The sequence below is a fragment of the Sphaeramia orbicularis genome, chromosome 11, assembly GCF_902148855.1.
Source record: "Sphaeramia orbicularis chromosome 11, fSphaOr1.1, whole genome shotgun sequence".
Classification (NCBI taxonomy): Eukaryota; Metazoa; Chordata; class Actinopteri; order Kurtiformes; family Apogonidae; genus Sphaeramia; species Sphaeramia orbicularis.
In genome coordinates this window covers 19262137-19284846 of record NC_043967.1, presented here as the reverse complement: position 1 = coordinate 19284846, position 22710 = coordinate 19262137, and the positions used below count along the sequence as shown (strand labels likewise).

The 22710-nt window shown below is 38.2% G+C and overlaps 1 protein-coding gene across 1 annotated transcript in view; it reads right to left on the bottom strand.

The window, feature by feature from the left end:
- The window catches only part of col28a1a (collagen, type XXVIII, alpha 1a), a 43480-nt gene that overhangs the window by 4224 nt on the left and 16546 nt on the right, over positions 1–22710 (bottom strand). The window contains exons 18-34 of the mRNA XM_030146462.1: positions 20911–20979; positions 20757–20828; positions 20522–20590; positions 18041–18112; positions 17519–17587; positions 16293–16361; positions 13807–13875; positions 13639–13707; positions 12984–13052; positions 12786–12854; positions 12450–12518; positions 12264–12344; positions 9161–9196; positions 9035–9071; positions 6222–6776; positions 4166–4314; positions 2755–3032 (exon numbers count right to left, since the gene is read on the bottom strand). Of these exons, the coding sequence (XP_030002322.1) occupies positions 2985–3032; positions 4166–4314; positions 6222–6776; positions 9035–9071; positions 9161–9196; positions 12264–12344; positions 12450–12518; positions 12786–12854; positions 12984–13052; positions 13639–13707; positions 13807–13875; positions 16293–16361; positions 17519–17587; positions 18041–18112; positions 20522–20590; positions 20757–20828; positions 20911–20979 (1671 nt within the window). The 3' untranslated portion in view covers positions 2755–2984. The remainder of the gene's footprint in view (positions 1–2754; positions 3033–4165; positions 4315–6221; positions 6777–9034; positions 9072–9160; positions 9197–12263; positions 12345–12449; positions 12519–12785; positions 12855–12983; positions 13053–13638; positions 13708–13806; positions 13876–16292; positions 16362–17518; positions 17588–18040; positions 18113–20521; positions 20591–20756; positions 20829–20910; positions 20980–22710) is intronic.

Below are 22710 nucleotides of genomic sequence, written 5' to 3'. Positions count from 1 at the left end.
TCTTGTACAATTCTACCTGGTTGGAAACTTAGGAAACTTATTTTGTTTTCATTGGGCTACTACACTCTAAAAAACAATTCAGGGCCTTAGTAAATATCATAATAACAAAAGATTTACTTCCTTAATAAAATCTCTGAAAATCACTTAAATGCTTATGTGAGTTTGATGCACCAAAATAAATGCTTAAAAATCCAACAGTTAATTATGTCTTATATTTACATCTATTGTTTAAGTTCATTTCACAAAAAGAAATGAGTATTTGAGTAATGAATTATATTTTAAGATATCCATAATATTTCTGTAAGTACCAATGAGAACATTTGAGTATGGAGCACTTTTATCAATCAGTTTCAAGAACTTTAATTATTACTCATTCTAACTCAATAGTCTTCATCTCTAACAACTAAGAAAGTGAGAAAGTTTTGTTACGTACAACGTCATGACGCATTCCATTTGCATATTGTGGCATGTTTGCTGTATTGCATTGTGGGTATTGGACATGTTGCTTGATAATGTGCTATTTTTATGTGCAGGGATTCAGCAGGGTTGTGATGTTGGTGTGAATTTGGGGTTAATGTGTGTACGGCAATGTTTATTGGCCTTTTTGTGTTTGTTTTTTATTTTTGTTGAGATACACCATGAGTGAAAGCTGTAGGCCCAACAATGAATGCCTGTTCATCTCTACATGTCAGTTCAATGATTTCACAGCTTTTAAACTTTATATTTATAAGTGTAAAATGTTCCACAGATTAAACTGAGTAGAGCATAGTCAATTTCTTAAAGTGTAATTATTCCTAAGAAAGAAGAATATTTAGACTTAATTCATTGCATTGATTGAATTCAAATCAATGAACTGATCAATGTAGATGATTATTACTGAATTATATATCATGTAGAATTAAAATAATTTTTATTAGTACTATTTACTAGGGATGGGAAGATTATCCGATACACATCGATACGCTGACACACACATGCACTATCTGAGTGCACCAGTAGTGAAGCTGCGAGTGAATGAAAAGTTTGGAATGATATTGTGATGCATTGGTTATTGAGTGTTTGTATCAATAAAATTCGATCCGTTCAATAGAATATATTTTTACTCTCATTTAAAAGTGTTACTCTTTATTTGGGTAAAGTTTTTCTTTTCTTCAGACCCACATTAACGTGTGCTGTGGATTCGTGGATGTGTACACAGTACATGACAGTCTGAGCTCCGCTCATGCACTGTGGCTCAAGCGCCGCGGATGAATACTGTAAAGTCTGTATCTAAATCAGCTGTACTGAATACTGCTGTACAAACCGGAGATACTTCCTTAAACTGTCACATACATATCTAACAGCACATCCCAAAATACCTTGTACAGGTATCTCTTAAAGTGACAGAAGCTTTTTCTGTTTTACCTACATTACAAATACATTACATTACAAACTGATTCGGTGAGGGAGCAAGAAGTTGAGTCTTAGAAACATGTAGAGAAACAACTCTGGAAACAAAGTCCTAACTTTTTCACTGACTGTATGTGAGGCACATGTTCTGAAACTGAACTAAAGACACTTTGTGAAAAGTCGTGGTTCTATTTGATAAATAAATAATCAAACTCATTGATTTGCACTGCATATTTTTTTTTCCAGAATGAATGTGTTGAATCAGAATGTGCTTAATCACTGTGTATCGTGATTTGAGTGTGAATTGTATCATATCGCATCACATTGCGAGGTGCCACACATGTATCTATAATATATCGGATCGGAGATGCTGTATTGGGATACGTATCGCATCGGCCTTACAACTAAGATTCCGAACCCTGGTATTTACACATTAAAGGAGTTGTATGCAGGATTGTGGCCAAAACTGGTACTGCAGTCACATTCAAAATACTATAGAGCGTGGTATCCCCTCCCCCCAGACTACGGGATCCAGCATGAGCGTCTACTACAAGGAGCTACCATGGCAAGCGTCAAGGCAAGTCCTACACCGGTATTTATACCGACCCGGTCTCTTCACCTGGTCCCGGGCTGTGGCCTGGTTGAAGGGACCGCGGCCCGGCCCCGGGAGACCACGGGAGAACAGTCTTCAAATTCTTCACCGCTTTCAGCCATCTCCACATTTCAAAAGCATCTCCTATACAAATCCTGTTTTGTTTCTCACTTTGTCATGATGTATTTGGAAATAATAAGAGGCCAATTTAGGTTTAGTAAAGTCAGACATTTACGATCAGAAATGTTCCAGCTGCAGCTCAGTGGAAACTGGCAACCTGGATGCCCAAACACTACCGACTTGGTGACTGGCAGATAGGTGATGGGTGGAGCATCAGACCAAAACACAAAATGACAACATAATCATTACTTGTGTGCTGACAGTTAGCTTTTCAAATGTGAATATTGTGATTGGACTACTATTGTCAGTGATATCAGTACTTAAAATGAACATGATTCCTTAATGTCTGGTGACATTCAGGGCCATTTTATGATTATTTGGAACATAATTCTTACATACAGCTCCTGTAAGAAGTTTATGTTTTTCATATCAAGTCAATATTTTTGTTTAGGTTTTGATTAATTCCATATTGTTTTACATTCAAATCTACTCATATTAAGTGGTTAACTATTAGGGGCTAATTTAATTAACATTTACTCGATACCAAACATAGTGAAATTTAATAAATACTATTGCTTGTAATCTGTTGCTTTATTTTTATTGAGTAGATATGGTTTATCTTTTCTTACAGTGTAATTGTTAATGCTGTTTACCTGGGAATGATGCGACAGACAGGGGAGGCGCTGGTGGACTGACTGGAGGCTGGGTGCTCTCTGCTTCGTACAGCCACTCAGTGGGTGTGTGAGGGCCCACGGCAGACGTCACTGCAGGATCCGGCTTCCCCTTCCTGTCAGGAGATGTGAGCGTCAGGTCGGGGAGCTCTAACCAGGGCTCCACTCTGATGGAAGTGGTGCGTTTGATTTCACTCAGGTTCTCGTCTTCCTCAAGCAGGTTGTGGGGTCAAGGTTACAGCCTCCACTGGGAGTTCAAACTGGGAAAAAACACAGGGTTAAATTAAATTCAAAAGTTGTTACAACTATTACGAACAATATTTAAGACCTATTTTCTGCTGTCGAGCCAGATCACCCTGAACCTGCACATATGCAAATTACATGAAACTAACATTAACTGAAACAATTAAACTCTTGATGAAAACATATGCTGTCTTGCACCATGACACAACACAAAACATACAGTATATAAAAGTGAGACTGAAGTTAATGGAACTTAACCATAAAGACCCAAACATCCACCACCGACCAAAACCATCTACTGATGTGAACTGTTTAATACCTGTTCATACACTAATCCTATCAATACATGTAAATAACTGGTGTAAAATAGTTTGTCATCTTTTCATGGTCATCCGATATGACCCATTTGGACGTCCATAGGCTCCATAGTTACCACGGAAACACCATCATCTTCTGCAACATTGATTCACCAGTAAAACCCATGGAAATGGATCAATGACAGTGGATGGAAATGCTTGGTTCATGTTCAGTTAAGGATATATTTTACTGAAAAAGTCACTTTTTCCGCAGTTTTCTCTGTTTTTGATATAATAATCCTCAATTTTAATCTGAGCTTTAATGAACATGTACATGATCAGTAAATTAAATACAGGAAAATACCTGATTTACACTGAGAAAATACAAAATACAGAGGATAATAACATAAATAAATAGTGATAAATCACTTAAAAAGGTTAGATTTAGAGAAAATGTCCTTTGGGAACTGACATAAAAGTCAAAAAAGGGTCTTCAAGGGTTAAATAACCCAAAAAAGTCAAAATTGTATTTAAGACACTTTAAGACCTAAGAATTAGATGGAAGACTTTTAGAGACTGCTAGAAATCTCAAGAGGAAATCAGAGCAGACTGAACAGACCCGGAACCCATCTTTTTTTCTTCTTCCAAGCATGATATGGATGTTGGTGTAATTTGGGAATAGTATCAAATGTACTTCAGAGAGTTGTTTGTCCGGTGAACATCACGTCTGCACAGGAAACGCATATTTGCCATTTGCATATGTTATACTGAAGTAATACATTTCTGCAATATTCATGTAAACACTGAGGTTCCATGCATTATAGTACACGTTTTAGAGACAAAGGCAGCATTACTCCTGTGTTTTCCTCCTCTGGGGACTCGGTGGAACGTCTGATATCTGGAACCTCTGGGTGGAATTCCTCAAATGGAGAGATAGAGTTTGGAAAAAGAGCCATTCTGTCATCTGGTTCACAAATCTGACTCAGTATTGTGGTTTCCAGAGCTGTGACAACAACAAAAGAAACAATGACAAAAATATGTTAGCAATGTTGTCAGAGCAGCACGCCTATCACATGTCACTGGAGTCATGCCAGTTTTATTTTCCTTACAGTTACCAAAGAGGTTATAAAGTCATCTTGGATTGTTTTCATTTGTAGGATTGTCCAAAAACTGAACAGTTTTAAGTGATTTAAGTTTAGATTTTAGTGAAACTTGGGCCCAATCCCATTTCACCCCTTGGCCCTACCCCTTACCCCTTGCCCTCCATTTTGCATGTTCATGTGAGGGGTAGGGTGCCACGATTCTCGATGAGGGGGAGGGCTGAGGGGAGGGCTCTTTGGCCCTCGAAACCGAGATTTTTCAGGACCACACTACAAACGGAGGTGTATGAGAAATCTCCCATAATTCTGTTCAAATCATCTGCAAGATGGAGGTAAACAGCAAAAAAGTGCAGCAGTGTGATGAAAGAAACACATAAATGTACGTATTTTCCTCGAAAACAACTTAGACTGTTTAATGCCATTTCAATGTGTTACAGACCGCATTTCTGTGGTTTGTGGTTGATAACCACAAACAGATGACCAAAGCTTATGCAACAGAGACAGTTACAGCTGCTGACAGCATGGTGAATTATTTCCAAAACAAAGTTGTCGCATCTGTTTGTAGTGGCATCAATGACTGCTGATGACGTAGCAGGTCTCGAAGGGTTGTCCCATTTCATAGGGGAATGTTTCAACCCCTAGTAGTGCCAATGCAAGGGCCAAAGGGTAGGGGTAAGGGGGAGGGCCAAGGGGTGAATTGGGACAGGGCCTTGGTGGAAGAAGGGTTTCGGATCTGAACTGATGACATTTTGACGAGCCTTAAACCTGTGGGGGGGGCTTCATTTAAGTCTGATGTGTAGTTGTGTAGCACATTTGTCAGAGCAGTAACTTTTAAAGTGTTTTTTGCTGTTGTTTGTGTATAGGTTCTTCTGGTGTTGATATTAAATACAAACGTCTATCACTCAAAAATATGAGTGAGGAAAGCAGTGAGGTAAAGACCTGTGGAACCAGCTATACACAAGATCTAATTACATTCTGTGTAAGTCAGATTCAAACAGGAATATAAAAAAAGTCTAAACATATACACATAACGTATGACATACCCTATATGTATGTGTTGTACGTATACTTACAATATACACTGTTGCCTATAAAGTTGGAATAAAATATGTTTACCTCTTCTCATGAAATGTTTGAGACAATGTGATGTATTTTTGATAGATAAAGTGTAACTGGGGCTCAGTAAAACAAACAAAAGCATTCCAATTTAGGGGTAACAGTGTACATGCATGTTTTTATGCATGCATACATAAGATATAAACATTAAAACATAAAAATTAAGGAAAATGTCATACTGCACAAATATTGGGATTCAAGTGTCATTACTGATTCCTTTGAAAAGTGTTTTTTTTTTCTCCAAGATTTCAAAAAATATATATAAATCATATAAATTTAAATTAAAAACAAAATTAAATAAATACTGATATAAATAAGTAAAAATGTAAATATAAATAAATAAATATGTGAATAAAATAAAATAAAATAAAATATAGTGACTGTAAAGTTTCCACAGCCCAACTCTTTCCTTAGTGTCACTGGGTCTAAAATTACAAAACACACTGCAGTGTTTGGTATTGTAATTGCACAGGCTGAGTTTCCAGTTTCATAAATCGTGCAGCTCTACTTCACACTATTTATGACTTTCAAGTTGCCAAATTTATAGAGGAAAATTCTGGGTTTGAAAGCACGCTTTCTAAAATATTGAGCAGCCACTTCAATGGTTCTAAACTCCTGGTGCAGTGTTGATATCTGAGCTTGTTACAAACAGTCAACAGTGTGAATGTGGTTTATGGGGTGGCTGATGTCTTACTGAGGAGACTCCTGAAGTCGTCGATGAGATAGATGTGTTGTTCATCGGGATCAGAGGCGATAACGCTCATCTCAGCCTGGAACTCTTCATACAGAGGGTCAGTGCTGTTTATGACGCCTATGACAAACATCTCAATCCCTGCTGTGTGAGCTTGTGTGGCTGTTTCTTCAAACTGCATGACATCGCGAGGGTCAGCCTGCCCGTCTGTTAAAACCACAGCCACCTTCCGGACGCCAGGTCGTGAGAACTCAAACAGCTGGTTGGCTCGATGGATGGCGCTGCCCGTGAAGGTGCCCTCGCCCAAGTAGGGCATCCTCCTGACGGCCGCCTTGATGTAGTCCTGGCTGGGCTGCTGTTTCAGACTGACCACCACCATGTCCACGTGGCTGTAGAGCACCACGCCCACCCGAGTGGCCGCTTGGCTCACAGACACTCGGTCTATGAGTGTGTTCACAAAGTCTTTGACCAACTCAAAGTTTTCAGGGCCCACACTCTCAGAGCTGTCAATCACAAACACAAGCTCCAGAGGACTCTCTTTGCACTTCAGACCGCAACCTGCACAAACAAATAAACAAACACACAAAGTACAACAGATTAAAAATATAACTGTTAAAAAAAAGAGACGAAGTTGTTTTGTCTTGACTCAAGTTGCAGATTTGGACAGTATTTTTTCATAAGACCTTCCCATGGCTGTGTGATATGATACCGTTTCATATTCTGTTTTATTTCCTTGCGGTGAAAATCACACTCTTCTGTCACACATCATGGATCCAGGCAGGAAATTTATATGAACAAACAAACATGGAAGAGACTGACAATGGCAGAGAACATGGTAATTCTGACCAAGATGACTCTAAGTATCATATTAATATACAGTACAGGCCAAAAGTTTGGACACACCTTCTCATTCTTTGCATTTTCTTTATTTTCATGACTATTTACTTTGTAGATTCTCACTGAAGGCATCAAAACTATGAATATACACATGTGGAATTATGTACTTAACAAAAAAGTGTGAAATAACTGAAAACATATCTTATATTCTAGTTTCTTCAAAGTAGCCACCCTTAGCTCTGATGACTGTTTCGCACACTCTTGGCATTCTCTTGATGAGCTTCAAGAGGTAGTCACCTGAAATGGTTTCCTAACAGTCTTGAAGAAGTTCCCAGAGATGCTTAGCACTTGTTGGTCCTTTTGCCTTCACTCTGCGGTCCAGCTCACCCAAACCATCTCGATTGGGTTCAGGTCCGGTGACTGTGGAGGCCAGGTCATCTGGCGCAGCACTCCATCACTCTCCTTCTTGGTCAAATATCCCTCACACAGCTGGAGGTGTGTTTGGGGTCATTGTCCTGTTGAAACATAAATGATGGTCCAACTAAACGCAACCGGATGGAATGGCATGTCACTTCAGGATGCTGTGGTAGCCATGCTGATTCAGGTTGCCTTCAATCTTGAATAAATCCCCAACAGCGTCACCAGCAAAGCACCCACACACCATCACACCTCCCACTCCATGCTTCACGGTGGGAACAAGGCATGTAGCATCCATCCGTTCACCTTTTCTGCGTCGCACAAAGACACGGCGGTTGGATCCAAAGATCTCAAATTTGGACTCATCAGACCAAAGCACAGATTTCCACTGGTCTAATGTCCATTCCTTGGGTTTCTTGGCCCAAATAAATCTCTTCTGTTTGTTGCCTCTCCTGAGCAGTGGTTTCCTAGCAGCTATTTGACCATGAAGGCCTGATTCACGCAGTCTCCTCTTAACAGTTGTTGTAGAGATGTGTCTGCTGCTAGAGCTCTGTGTGTATTCATCTGGTCTCTAATCTGAGCTGCTGTTAATTTGCGATTTCTGAGGCTGGTGACTCAGATGAACTTATCTTCAGCATCAGAGGTGACTCTTGGTCTTCCTTTCCTGGGGCGGGTCCTCATGTGAGCCAGTTTCGTTGGAGCGCTTGATGGTTTTTGCGACTGCACTTGGGGACACATTCAAAGTTTTTGAAATTTTCTAGACTGACTGACCTTCATTTCTTAAAGTAATGATGGCCACTCGTTTGTCTTTACTTAGCTGATTGGTTCTCGCCATAATATGTATTCTAACAGTTGTCCAATAGGGCTGTCAGCTGTGCATCAACCTGACTTCTGCACAACACAACTGATGGTCCCAACCCCATCAATAAGGCAAGAAATTCCACTAAGTAACCCTGACAAGGCACAGCTATGAAGTGAAAACCATTTCAGGTGACTACCTCTTGATGCTCATCAAGAGAATGCCACGGGTGTGCAAGGCAGTCATCAGAGCTAAGGGTGGCTACTTTGAAGAAACTAGAATATAAGAGATGTTTTCAGTTATTTCACACTTTTTTGTTATGTACATAATTCCACATGTGTTCATTCATAGTTTTGATGCCTTCAGTGAGAATCTACAATGTAAATAGTCATGAAAATAAAGAAAATGCGAAGAATGAGAAGGTGTGTCCAAACTTTTGGCCTGTACTGTATATCTTATCAAATGTCTGAAATAGAAATTTTAGGCTTAAATTTCTTATAATTCAAACTGCTTATTCACTGAATTTACAGAAAGTGTGTGAGATTATGACACACAACGTTATCTGGATACAACATGACCAATACTCAGATATGAAATTTATGTCATACCACGCAGCCATAGATATTAAGGATATTTAGTTTTTAGTATTTAGTCAAAGTCTTTCACATTTACATAAGGGCAAATCTTTAGAAATGCCCCACCAGTCAAAACCTAAACAACAAGCATCAAATAATTTTAACTGCTTAAATGAATCTCTAATTACCACAGATTTCCCGGATTATTCGAATGACTTCTTCTCTCTGTGTACAAAAAAAAAAAAGATAAATGCAAAAAACATACTGACATTGTTGATATAATGTTGTGTCTGTGGATTAGTTGGTTTACTCACTGACAGTCCTGGTTCTCCCTTTTCACCTGGTCTACCCTGTAACAATAAAGTGACATAAGTACTGTATGTACACAATGTAGACTATGTACACGATGCGCACAAGTGAGTATTCTGATTTTATTATGTCTACACCTGTTTTTCAACTCCAGACCACAAAAATTCAATTACTTATTGGATTCAATCATGTTCAGATGATATATATTTGTGTAATTATAACAAAAAAGTAAGCCAGAGTGTGGCCTAAAATGATTAACAGCCTATATTAAGGTGTTTCAGTTATGAGGCAGCTTCACTACTTCAGGTAAAATGGGTCGAAAAGAGATTTAACTGACAGTGGGCTCGGCCGGTTTCCATCCTACTCATAATTCTGTGGGGGTACGGAGTGGTGTGGACCATGCCGCCCGCGGAAGTGAAAATGAGACTTAACGCTAAATTATCTTTTCCCTACCTCCTGAAGCTTCGCAAACTTTCATTGAGGGGGCAGGACATTTCCCTGACCTATTATATATTATACATGTATAATAACATGTATAATAAGCCTAATGCGACGATGATGATTGTTTTGTATGAAATCTTTGGTGTGGTGGCAAGGATTTTGCCGTGGTGCTGTACCACGGTAAAACCTTACCAGCAGAAATGCTGAAAGGAGTGTAACTCTAGATGGACCAGACAGATCAGCGTGGTGGTGAATGTGGGGTACTGGTATGGGCTGCTGTCTTAAAGGATGAGCTAGAGCAGTGATTCTCAACAAGTGGATCGCAACCAAAAAGAGTGTAGCAAACCCATTTTCAGTGGCAAAAACTAATGTTAAAAAACAAATCCTGTGTTTTTTTTTTTATGGAGCAGAGCACCGTCCATTCGTACTCCCCAACAGTAGGTGGCAGTAACACACTGTAATGGTAATTAACATCAGACATTTCACAGTGTAAAAGAAGAGCAAAAAGGCGAAACTCAGGTATGGCAGTGACTACATCACATATGGTTTTACCTCCATTGGACAAGACGTCAGTGTGTTTAACTCTTCAGTAGGTCACTGAATGCACTATTGATTTTTAACTGACTGCACATTTTAGTTTTGGTTATGATGTTCCCAGTTTAATTTTGAAGGGAATATCTCCATATTTAGCATCACCACCTGCTGGTCAGTTTGGTTTATCATTAAACTTGTCTTCCATGTTGACATACTGTGGTATTCTGTATTATCTCAGGTTCAAAACATACCATGTGTCAGACATGGTGGTGAAAGAGTGGACTTAATTGCACAGTGCTGAAGGGAAAATGGATTTATTAACTAAACACAAACAATGGTGAGGAATTAACAAAACCTGAGCCTAGTGAGAGTCAGAGTCCATTGGAGAGAGAAAGTGTCCAGGTTATGGAGTGGGTGAGAATGGTAGTGGACTAGTGCAGCACGGCTGCAAAACCAAGCCTTAAATAGGCTTAATTGTGATGTGCCGCAGCTGTGCATGCTACAGGTAAGTCTGAGGGAGAATGAAGTGGAGAGGGAGGAGCCAGCGATAACACTGGTGCAGACCGTGACACCATATTTTTAATTAACAAAGTGGCTACTGACACAGTACTGTGGCATGAAATATCGGTTCGTCTACTACCACAGAGCCAATCAGCGCCCTCATTATATCATGTCCTGACTGGTAACTTACGTCCCAAAAATTACCAAGGCAAACATATAGCGAATAGGTCAAATGAAATCACACCTAAAATTTAGCTCACTCTGTATCGTATCGGACTGCTACATCGAAGCCCTGGGTTCAATTCCTGGTTAAAACCGCAGTTTTTTTTTTTCTTTTTTTTTTTTTGTCTAAAGATTTTCAAATGGGGGGGGGGGGGGGTGCATGGCGCCGGTAGGTAAATCTAAAATTGATATAAAGCAGCCACTGGGACAATGTTCAGAGTGCAGAATGTTCCACAGGATCACAGTATACCATACCATACCGTACCATACCATACCATACCAACTTCATTTATAATGCACTTTAAGAACTTTACAGCTGGCCAAAGTGCCGTACGCAAAACATAAAACAAGGGATTAAATAAGTAAATAAGTAAGTAAAACTAGTGATAATACAGGGTGTAAAGTGGGTAAGAACAACAAAATACAACCATCATAAGAACAAAGACAGCACTCAATACACTGAACTGACACAGAACTGAGAAGTCACATGGCACACTGTTGCATCTATCTAACATGTAGCTCCGCCCACCTTCTCCAGCATCCAGAGCAAGAACACCATAAAACAACATATAGAGTATTTAGAACAATAATTCCTATTCTATACTATATACTATCACTAATTTGTCATTTCTTCCATCAATTGCCACAGTACTGTGATAGCAAAATGCACAAAAGAATGCACTGAAGTATACGCCATATATCACCGCAGTACTGTGGCAACAAGAGGATAATGAGTAAAAAAAAAAAACAAAACAAAACAAGAGGCCAAGGAGTTCATGTAACAGTATCCCTGATTGGCTCTAGTACAAATGCTAACATTTGACTGGTCTGTGGCAATAGACAAACCGATATTTTGTGCCATAGTACTGTGGCAGTAGCCATTGCCTTTATTAAACACATTTGAGAAGCTTAACTTGTATCAGTTTGGGTCGCAGCTTGTCATTGAGGGGTGATAGTGGGTCTTGAAGCCAGACCAGTTGAGAACCACTGAGCAAGAGGAATGTTTTCAGGTTGAACATGGACTGAAACTCAACTCCCAAACCTGCTGCAAGTTTCTGGAAGGTACTTTTGTTAAGGCGTGGTACAAGAAAAAGTCTGCAGAACTCAAGAAGACTATGATCTTTATGCAGGACGATGCTCCATCACATGTCACAAGTACTCTACTGTGTGATGAGCCAACAAAGACCTCAAACACAACTGACTATTGCCCTGACCCCTTCCTCACTTTGCTGATTTGTGTGACAGTGTAGAATCATGACAAAGCTTGGTCCAGCTCAAGACACGTAAAAGTTACTGACCATAAGTAATGCAATTGGTTTTATTTTATATCTTAAAAATGTTACTTTCATTAAACGCCCTGTATTGTAAATCAACAAATGTGGCAAAAAAAAAATTAGCAAGATCTGATACCATTGGGCCGGTAGATCCTGGTTCTCCATAGTCTCCCTTGTCTCCTTTTTTTCCTTTGTCTCCAGGAATGCCTCTATCACCCTATGCATGAGAGTAAAGCACATGGGAAGCACTTTTTAATACAACAAAGAGGTCAATGTGTGACAGATCATGATATTACTCCCTAATGCTCCTATATCAATGTACCTTTTCTCCTGGAAGGCCATCACCTGGTGCCCCCCGAGGACCCATGGGCCCCTGAAACCCAGGCTCCCCCTGAAAATAAAGATTGATGGAACAGTAAGAATAAAAGGGTGTCATCAGCATATAGTAATATGGATTAATATGATGCTAAAGACTTAAGTAGAACTAATTATCATTGTGAGACAGGATAATAAATCAGTATGCTCCAATGAGTTAAATCCCACAAAGGAGGTACCCAACACATCCTTGATAGGTAAAATAACAAAGTTGGACTGAGTGTAAGACCTCATTGTCCTAACTGACATGTCAATGGCTTTGTCATTGTCTTTTATCACCTACCTTTGGCCCCTGGATACCCTCTCCTGGAGGCCCTGCAATCCCAGGTGGACCAGACTGCCCTGGAGAACCCTGAAAACATGAATCATTGTGTTAATTTTAACATTTAGAGCAAACATAATTATAGTATGTATTTTGAATGTTCTATGAAAATAACAGAAATTGCTGAATTGTTAATTGGACACATATGCCCAAACTGACCTTAGGTCCAAACAGGCCAATTCCAGGAGGTCCTGTTGACCCTGGAACTCCCGGTAAACCTCGGTCACCCTAACACAAAAAATACACAATATATGTTTAAAGGTTCAAAGTGTAGTATACAGTTTCATCTAAAGGTGGGGTTACAGACTGCACTGCTTTGTCCTCACTTCCCCTAGACCTACACTGGCCTCTAAAAAATGTCCAGTGACCTACATATAAATAACAGTTTTTCAACATTTAACCTTTAATTTTAAAAAAAATACATGTGTTTTTTTATGCTGTCTTTTCCGACTACAAATCAGGGCTCAACACCTTTCAAAAAACTCTATAACGAAGGGGAATCCCACAAACTCCACTATGTAAAAATACTTATGTACATGTAAAACTCACTAAAACTAAACTAAAAGGCTAAATAGAAATAATAATTTTAAAAAAAGAACTGTTGTTTTGCAAGATATAAATGTCTTATTCTACAGTGACAGAAAAACAATAATTCTTACTTTCACATGATTAGACATGAAATAGAATTATAGTCATAGTATTCCACTTCTCTTATTATATCTCCCTTTAATAATAATAGTTTACATAAGATACCCCAATCACCCTTTACTCAAATAGAATGAATGAGCTCTGGTAGTTAAAACTCATGTCCAACCTTTGGTCCTGGTAGTCCTTTTCCCTCTGGTCCCATATCTCCTTGTAATCCAGGTAAGCCAGGAAGACCCTGATGACAGAGGACCACATTCATTGCTACTTTATTGTAATTTTCATGACAATGATTCATTTGAGTTCGCTATTCTTGGTTCCTGAAGGTCCCTCTTACCTGTGGTCCAGGGACCCCTTCCCCCTTTATTCCCGGTAGGCCCATTGGTCCAGGGTTCCCTTTGTTTCCCTGAAAGAGGATTCATACACAGTCAGCTCATGCAACACAAAACAGTGAGAACTTCACTGGGACAAACACAGAATTGCACACACAGATTTTAAGGGCGGATGGCTGATATAGGAGAATATGTTCAACCACATTCTGTGATTCACTTATCAAAGACAGTTCTGTTGTAATGATCCAATCTAATCCAGGGCTGTCAAACTCATGCTAGTTCAGGGGCCCATACAGCCAATACAATCTCAGTAAAATAACATTATAACTTATAAATAATCACAATTCCAAACTTTTCTCTATATTTTAGTGACAAAAGTAAAATACAGGATAAAATGTTATATCTACAAATTATCCTTTAAAAATGTGAATAACATTAAAAACCTGAAATTTCTTAAGAAAAACTAGCACGTTGACTAGTGCCAATACACGGTTCTAGATGTGGTAGTTTTTATACTGCTGTGTATTTGCGCATGCTGTACCACATTTGTCCAGCAGTCACCGCCAAAATGTTCTGGCCATAGCAACGTGATGTAAGGCTATTGTATTCCAGAATTACTAATATCTCCCAAAATATTGGTCCTATCAACTTGCTGTTTTTACTAGTCTGTTCCTTGACCAAAATACATAAGTATGCTAACTGTAGCAGTCGTCTCTTTCTGGATTTTGTGTGAATCCCCAGACACACACACACACACACACACACACACACACACACACACATACACTTGCTTTTAATATAGATAAGTGCAATTTTAGCAATATACATCTCAGTTTATCATTTACACATGTTCATTACAACTTAGAAATCACAGTGGCTCTACAAACACACAAAACATTTAGTAGCAGGCAGAATATTGTTAAAATTACACTTACTTATCTTAAAACATTTAATGTTGTCTATATTTGTTCAGGTTATTCACATTTTTTTGTCATTAATTTTACTTTTTACACTAAAAGAGAAAAATTGAAGTTGTCATTATTTCTAGGTTATTATATTGGATTTTACTGGTCTGACCCACTCAGCTGTATGTGGAATTTAGACTAAAATGATTTGTTACCCTTGTTTGTTAATGTCTTCAGTGTAATTTTTGCATTTAAAAAAATTCATCCCACAAGCCGGATTGGACCGTTCAGGGGGGCTGGTTATCTTATCTTAAATGTTATCTGGTTATTTGCTGCAGACCTAGTTATATGTTTCTATCTGGTTATTTACTGTTGAGCTGGTTAACCTCTGCCAAGGAGGTTATGTTTTTGCCAGGGTTTGTTTGTTTGTTTGTCTGTCTGTTTGTTTGTCTGTCCGTTAGTGTGCAACATAACTCAAAAAGTTCTGGACAGATTTGGATGAAATTTTCAGGGTTTGTTGGAAATGGATAAGGAAGAAATGATTAAATTTGGTGGGTGATCGGGGGGGGGGGGGGGGGGGGGGGGGGGGGGGGGGGTGGGCACTGATCGTTAGTGTGCAACATAACTCAAAAAGTTATGGACAGATTTGGATGAAATTTTCAGGGTTTGTTGGAAATGGGATAAGGAAGAAATGATTAAATTTTGGTGGTGATCGGGGGTGGGGGGGCCCACGGGTGGGGCCACTGATCAGCCTTGGCGGAGGTCTGCGCTCTCCGAGTGCTTCTAGTTTATATATGTTTCTATCTGCTTTACTGCATAGCTGGTTATATATGTTCTATCTGGTTTACTGCATAGCTGGTTTATATATGTTTCTATCTGGTTTACTGCATAGCTGGTTTATATATGTTTTTATCTGGTTATTTGCTGCTGAGCTGGTTTATATATGTTTCTATGTGGTTTACTGTTGAGCTGGTTTATATATGTTTCTATCTCGTTATTTGCTGCTGAGCTGGTTTATATATGTTTCTATGTGGTTTACTGCTGGCTGGCTCTCACATAACACATCAATTATTGTGCGGCTGAAATTTCATTATCTGTAGGGACAAATAATACTGAAATCATAATTATTGTTAAATATTGTTGAGCATGTATAACTTTAGTGCGACCTCTTTTTTTTTAGTAATGCATAACCACAACTAGATATTTGATGGTATCTTGAACACCACTGGTATCGCTAATAGTTTGTCTGCTGAAGCTTTTGCTTGTACTGTGCAATAACAGAATGTACGATAATGTAATGACATGTTTCCCTGAATGCTATGTGTGGGTGGAGTGTGGTAAGGTGTGTGTGTGTGGTGTGTGTGTGTGTGTGTGTGTGTGTGTGGTGTGGGAGGTACATATCTCGCCTAGAGCACCAAATGCCTGGAAACAGCCCTGACCGTGACTAATAAATGTGTGAAGTATTGCATCTGCAGGGAGTGGTGTGATGTGAATTGGAATACGTAAAGAAATGGAAAAGAAAATGTAAGGAAGGTTTCCATTCAGAATACACACTGCACTGTACACCATTATGTCACGCAATATACCTTTGGCCCCATGATTCCCAATCCAGGTTCTCCAACAGGTCCAACTGGTCCCACAGGTCCAGGATCTCCCTGTCATACAGAGAGGTAACCAAAAATTAATCCTCTATTTAAGTCTTCTTGAAGAACCCAAAATAGAAAGAATAGTGTTTGTAGATCTAATATTGCTATTGTGACACATATTTGTTACATGATATACATACACATATATAATATACAGTTTTTTGTCTTCAGAGGTTATTTGTTTATTTTTTCACATAAAATACTTTCAAATGTTTGAGATTTACTTAATTTTACTCCCATATATTCCAATGTTGTGAAAATTTTAGCGCTTCATTGTTCTGAATGTCCTACCAATAGATTTATTAATATATCCTAGTGATATTCCCATCAATTTGACCTTGACTGTCATTTATTTTGTCTTTAACATTGATTTTGTTTTATTGCATCTTTAATGAAGTGCTCAAAAACAAATTAATGCCTCATATTTTTTCTACTCGCTACTGAAAAACAGCTGGAAAACTGTCTAAGAAATGATGATTTTACCTTTGGTGTGATAATTAAATAATTACTGACACTGACGGATTTAACTCTATAAAATCATTTGCATCATACTTGCTATGCCAGGTTCTGAGACCACTATCTAATCAACAAGATCAATACTTTCTTTAAAAACCTGTTGCATATGACCCGATATGTGTTTTCTGCTCCCTGGTGGATTATCACCCGACTGCAGCCAGTGGAAGGGTTTTTTTTGGCCCCTTTCAATATGGCTGCCAGCGTTAAATCATCCAGACACTTTTTGCAGCAAAGTCTTTGGTAATTTTCAAAAAGTTATGTTAAGAAGATTAATATTGTTAATCATTAAAAAATAATAATAATATAATCACTTCACTTACTGAAACAATGTGTAGTTACTTGATAATTGATTCTTTATAATACAGTTAAATTGTGTTAAAAATGTGTGTATCAAATTTGATACTGCAGGTATATAAGGTGCTTTATAAAAACGCCCAATGTATCAAATGCGATACAAAAATATATTATAAACAAACTGATATTGCAAAATGTTTTGCTTGGATTTTGTTAGAAGGTCTAATAAAAATCTCAATTAAAAAATATATATATATATTTTGTGGCTAGTTTTTGATGCATCAGGTTTGATCACATTTTTGGCCATATCATCCTATATACACTGCAGATTCTGCGGGCTGTAAAGGAGTGTTCACCTTTGGTCCTGGTACACCACGCCCAGCAGGTCCGGGTAGGCCCCCCATTCCTGGACTGCCAGGCTCTCCCTGAACAAAAGAGCCAGTTAATAAAGATTGTTTAATACTACAACCAGGTGATGAGTTCTCTGAAACCTCTGTAAACACTAAACCATAAATAATCACAGAAGACAAAACAGTGAGTTTCATGTGAACTCTAGGCATCCTGGGAACACTGCCCCCTTCTCATCTCATGTACAAAGAGTGAGTATAATATATCTAAGTGATTATGACAGTGTGCTAAAAGACTGCTGAACCACCCTTCACTTACTTTAACCCCTTGAAACCAGATGTTTCTAAAACGATCAAACCATTAAATCTGAACTGATCATAAACCTCTATGTACCTGTGACGGGGGTCTGAACCTGACCCTGCTGAATGCCAAAATTACTGGGTTTCCTCCCTCCCATCCACAGTGAATGGACCTTTGACCCTGACAGGACTTTGGAGGGTTGGGGGGGGGTGATAAAATGTTAAATCTACCTTAGCTCCTGCTGGTCCAACTGGGCCTGGGGCTCCTGAAAGTCCCCTTGGACCACGGTCCCCTCTGTCTCCCTGAGAAAAAACACATGATCATGTCATCATTCGTTAAAGTACATGAGTTAATGTGACAGTTGAGGGCTATAACATAATTTATATTTTATAAACAACAAATTGAAACATATATGAGTAGAATGACCAGAGTCAAGTTTATCTGTATAAATTAAGCCATTGTCAATAAAACTCTTTTCACTATAACTATGTAAACATGCGTGAGAACCAAAGAGGATTCTGAGAAACTACACCGTTGCCCATAAAGTTAGAAGAATGTTGTTTTCAGTCACATTCCTCTTTTTATTCCTACTTGTACATATCAGTGATCACCTTTGACTTGGTGCAATGATGACATACTGAGTCCCACTTACACTTTATCGAGAATAAACAACATTGTCACAATCATTTCATAAGAAGAGGTAAAAATATTTTTATCCCAACTTTATGGACAACAGAGTATTTACAGTCCAGCTGCCATATGTGCAAAGATCATATGCAAACGATATGAAAGCAAAGCATTAAAATACATATTTTGATATAAAAAAAAAACCAAACATATAATATGACATTATTCAGAGAAGACATTGCTCCTTCAACCTAGAACAGGTTACAGCAGGATCTAAGCTGTGTACCTTGATACTGTTAGAGGAATTTAGAGTAATTCTGAGGGAATTGGAGAAAGCATCTTTGGATTGTTCCTGTTTTTAGTATTTAATGTGCCCTGAACTTTTATGGTATGGTAATGGAATGCTTTTAGTTGTACAGGGACAGTGCACAACAATACATTGACCTAGACAGAGTCAGAGGAAAGATGCTTGGTGCAAGGTTATAGCATAAGTGCTAATTTACACCTGTACTCCCTATACAGGTTGATGGTTAAAAATAAATAAATAATGACAATGTATGTAGTATATGAATACTAGTTCATATACTGTATGTACTGTGTTTTTGTAACTAAATGTTGTTTTATGTCTGTTCAAAACAGGTCTCTCTTGTAAATGAGAACTTAAAAAAATATGAGCAAATAAAGAGTCATATATGAACCTTAAAGACCCACAACTATTTGTCAAAACTTCCAAGCGATTTTTTTTGTCTTTTCTAAGTAATTTATCACCATTTATTGTATTATCCACTACATTTTGCATTTTTCAGTGAAAATCAGGTATATTTAATTTACTGATCATGAAGATGTGCATAAAAGCTCAGAGTAAATTCAAACATTATTAAAGCAATCAGAAAAAATGAGGAAAAATTACTTTTTCAACAAAATATATCATTAACTGAACATAAAAATGTGTTTCCAACCACTATAATTTGTCCAACTCCATGGGTTTTACTGGTGAATCAATGTTGTAGAAGATGACGGTGTTTTCATGTTCACTACTGAGCCTCTGAATGTCCAAATGGGTCATATCTGATGACCATGAAAAGATGATAAACTGTATTTTACCTGAATTATTCATATGTATTGACAGGATTAGTGGATCAACAGGTAATAAACATTTTAGATCAGTAGATGGTCTTGGTCAGTGGTGGATGTTTGGGTCTTTATGGCTTAAAAATGCTCTAATTACTTCCTAAATAAATTTCAATATCAATATCTATTAACATTACAGGTTTTAACCACATAATTAAAAGATTTACTCTTTTAACCCTTTATCAGACAAGTGACTATTTTTGGTTATTTCTGTGTGCATTACAATACAGTGACAACAACAGTTCCAGTGAGGACAGTGATGTCAACAATCTCAAGTCCAGTGTGGTCTACAGAGTCAGTAAGGTCAACCTCTGCATGAACAGTGAGTAGGACTGCACGATTTTGGCAAAAAATGAAATCCCAATTTTTTTTCCTCTAAAAAACTCGATTTTCAATTTCAATTTTTGGGTAAATCTACAAAAGACAACAGAAGTCAGCATATCATTTTTGTGAGCAGCCTGCAATGCAAGCCATTGCTCTGACCTTAAATCTGTGATGGTATCAGGTGATGGGCCCACAGAAGTTTTATTTTTTTATTTTTTCATTAAATCTTTATTGAATGAAGTAGAGCATACAAACAATGTATACAACAAGAAAATAACATAACAAGTTTGCCAGGGGGAATACACTACCGTACAATGTCCAAATCAGAGCAAATACTGATGGTTTTTATAGCCTTTTTGTTTCCAGATTTATCTAACAGCTTTGAATAAAGTTCAACATCTTTCAGCACCTGGTGCTTCTGTAATGTTTTTGCATATTCCGTGTGATTATTAATTTACCAGGTCGATTCACATTGTTCTTCCGAGCTGCTAAAACTGAGCTAAACAATGCTACTCAGTTGTTTTCTTATTGTCTCTTACATGTGTCACATACAGAGGACATTACAAAGACAGAACACAGACATAACCAACTTGTACACACAAAACGATCATCATCTATATTAAACTTACCTTTTCTCCAGGGATTCCTTTTCCCGCTGCTCCCTCTAGCCCTCGCAGACCTGGTAACCCCATCTCACCCTTGATCAACAAATAATTACTGTCACCACCTTTACAGATAATCACAAGCTGCAGTTTGGGACATTTACAAGTGAAGAAGCTACATGAAATCATAAACGCTCATGTTAAAGAACTGGAGAAATTAGTGATGGGATGTGTGAACCTTGACCTCCAGGCACTAACTCACCTTAGCACCAACAGCTCCATCCTCACCAGGAATGCCAGGTATCCCAGAAGCCCCTTCAGGTCCTGGTTCTCCCTGGGACATCACATATATATCACATGTATAATCTAAACACATCAGCTGCATGCGTGGTCGCAGGTTGATTTGGGAGACTCACCTTTGCTCCAGGTTCACCTAAACCCCTCTCCCCCTGCGGTCCAGGCTCTCCAGGAAAACCCTGGTCACCCTGGAAAGTTGAAAAACACATCACCAGTGATTTTAGATGAGAAATAAATCATCTGTAACCTGTATTACAACGACAAACCAATGAATACTGTTCGCCTTTTCACTTAATGGACTGTATTGTTTTTGTCAAATTTGGAAAAGTGAAACATTTACCTAAGACATGGGACATCACTCATTTACATTTTTACATGTAATTTTTCCCATTTTTCCTGCAAAGATGCCTTAGGATGTGCTGTTATTTGCCAAAGTCTCTATTATGCGATAGATTTTCTACAGCCTGAAATCAGAGCCAGAAATAGACTGAATCCTTGTTTCCTATCAGGCCACTTCAAACACACTATGTTGAAAAGTAATTAGGAATTCTTTGCCGAATGATGCCAGAAACTATCAGTTTAAGCACTGAAGCTTTGTAGTAATGGCTATGAGTCATTAGCAACTAAATCTGTCCTTTTCAACATTAAGCATTTAAGGACAATTATCATGTTTATTAAACTATAATTATTCGAATAAACTATGAGTTTTATTTCACCATAAAGTTGAAGACAGCTGGCGATGGAAAAAAAAACCTCAAGGAAGTTAATATAATGGTTGATCAGTAAACTAGTTAGTCTCAGTTATTAAAGCATCACAAAAGAATATGAAAGTGTCTGAGTCACATTATGGCTCAGATGTTGTTGGTTTTTTAGCTGAATGCATGGCTTCATGCCACATTGGTAGAGTTTCACAAGTGGAGTATTGTGTGTTCTTTCCAGTGTTGCTTACTTCCCGATTTGGCCATATTTATCTGATCTTTGAGCCTCTATAATTGACAAGTAATCTAAATATAATAGTTAAATGGTCTCTTTTTGTGCATTTTCATTGCTTCCACTTTTTTGATGTTGTTATAAAGATGATACAGTTAAGTTGATTTCTGAAAACACTGAGTGAATATTTTTAGCTGTGTTCAAACTTTTAAAATACATTTATCCATTGCATAAATATTTACCATCTATATTTCAATGTAGTGTTTGTTACTGATTTTGATACTACATGATCATCGATTGTTGAAAACTGACTGGATCTTGTGTGCCATGTGTGTTTGATTTCCTGTCTTCATTTGCTCTTTTTAGAAGAGCATGGGTCTGTGAAGAGTACACTTGGCACATATTTGTAATGATACAATGAAAAACCAGTTCCGCAAGACAGCACTTCAAAGCAAAACTTCACATGTTCTGAACAACAGGGATGTAAGACATGTTAGTTTGACAATGGCTTCACAAATACACAAGACAAAAGTCCAAGTCCAAACTCTGGGTGTCTCAGGCACCACACAAAATCCGGTAAGAGCTGACTGCTGCTGTTTGGCATACTTATGTATTTTTGGTCAAGGAAGAGACCAGTGAAAACGGAAAGTTGATAGGACCAATATTTTGGGAGATATTAGTAATTTTGGAATACAATGGTCTCCAATCTGACCAAACTGGCCAATCATGTTGCTATGCCCAGAATCATCATTGAAGTGGGTTACCTCGCAACAGATAAACAAAAGGGCCACATTGCCATGGTGTCAAATTTCATATGCAGAAACAGAGATGCCAGCTCAGAGGTTATTCAACTGAAAATGCCTGTAGAATTTACCAAGAAAGTAAAGGAATGAATCAGAGATAAGTTTAGTATCTACCACATCTAGAACCCATGGTTCCCCACCGTTCAACGCGTGAGTTAAATAATAATAATAATGGATTGGTTCTCT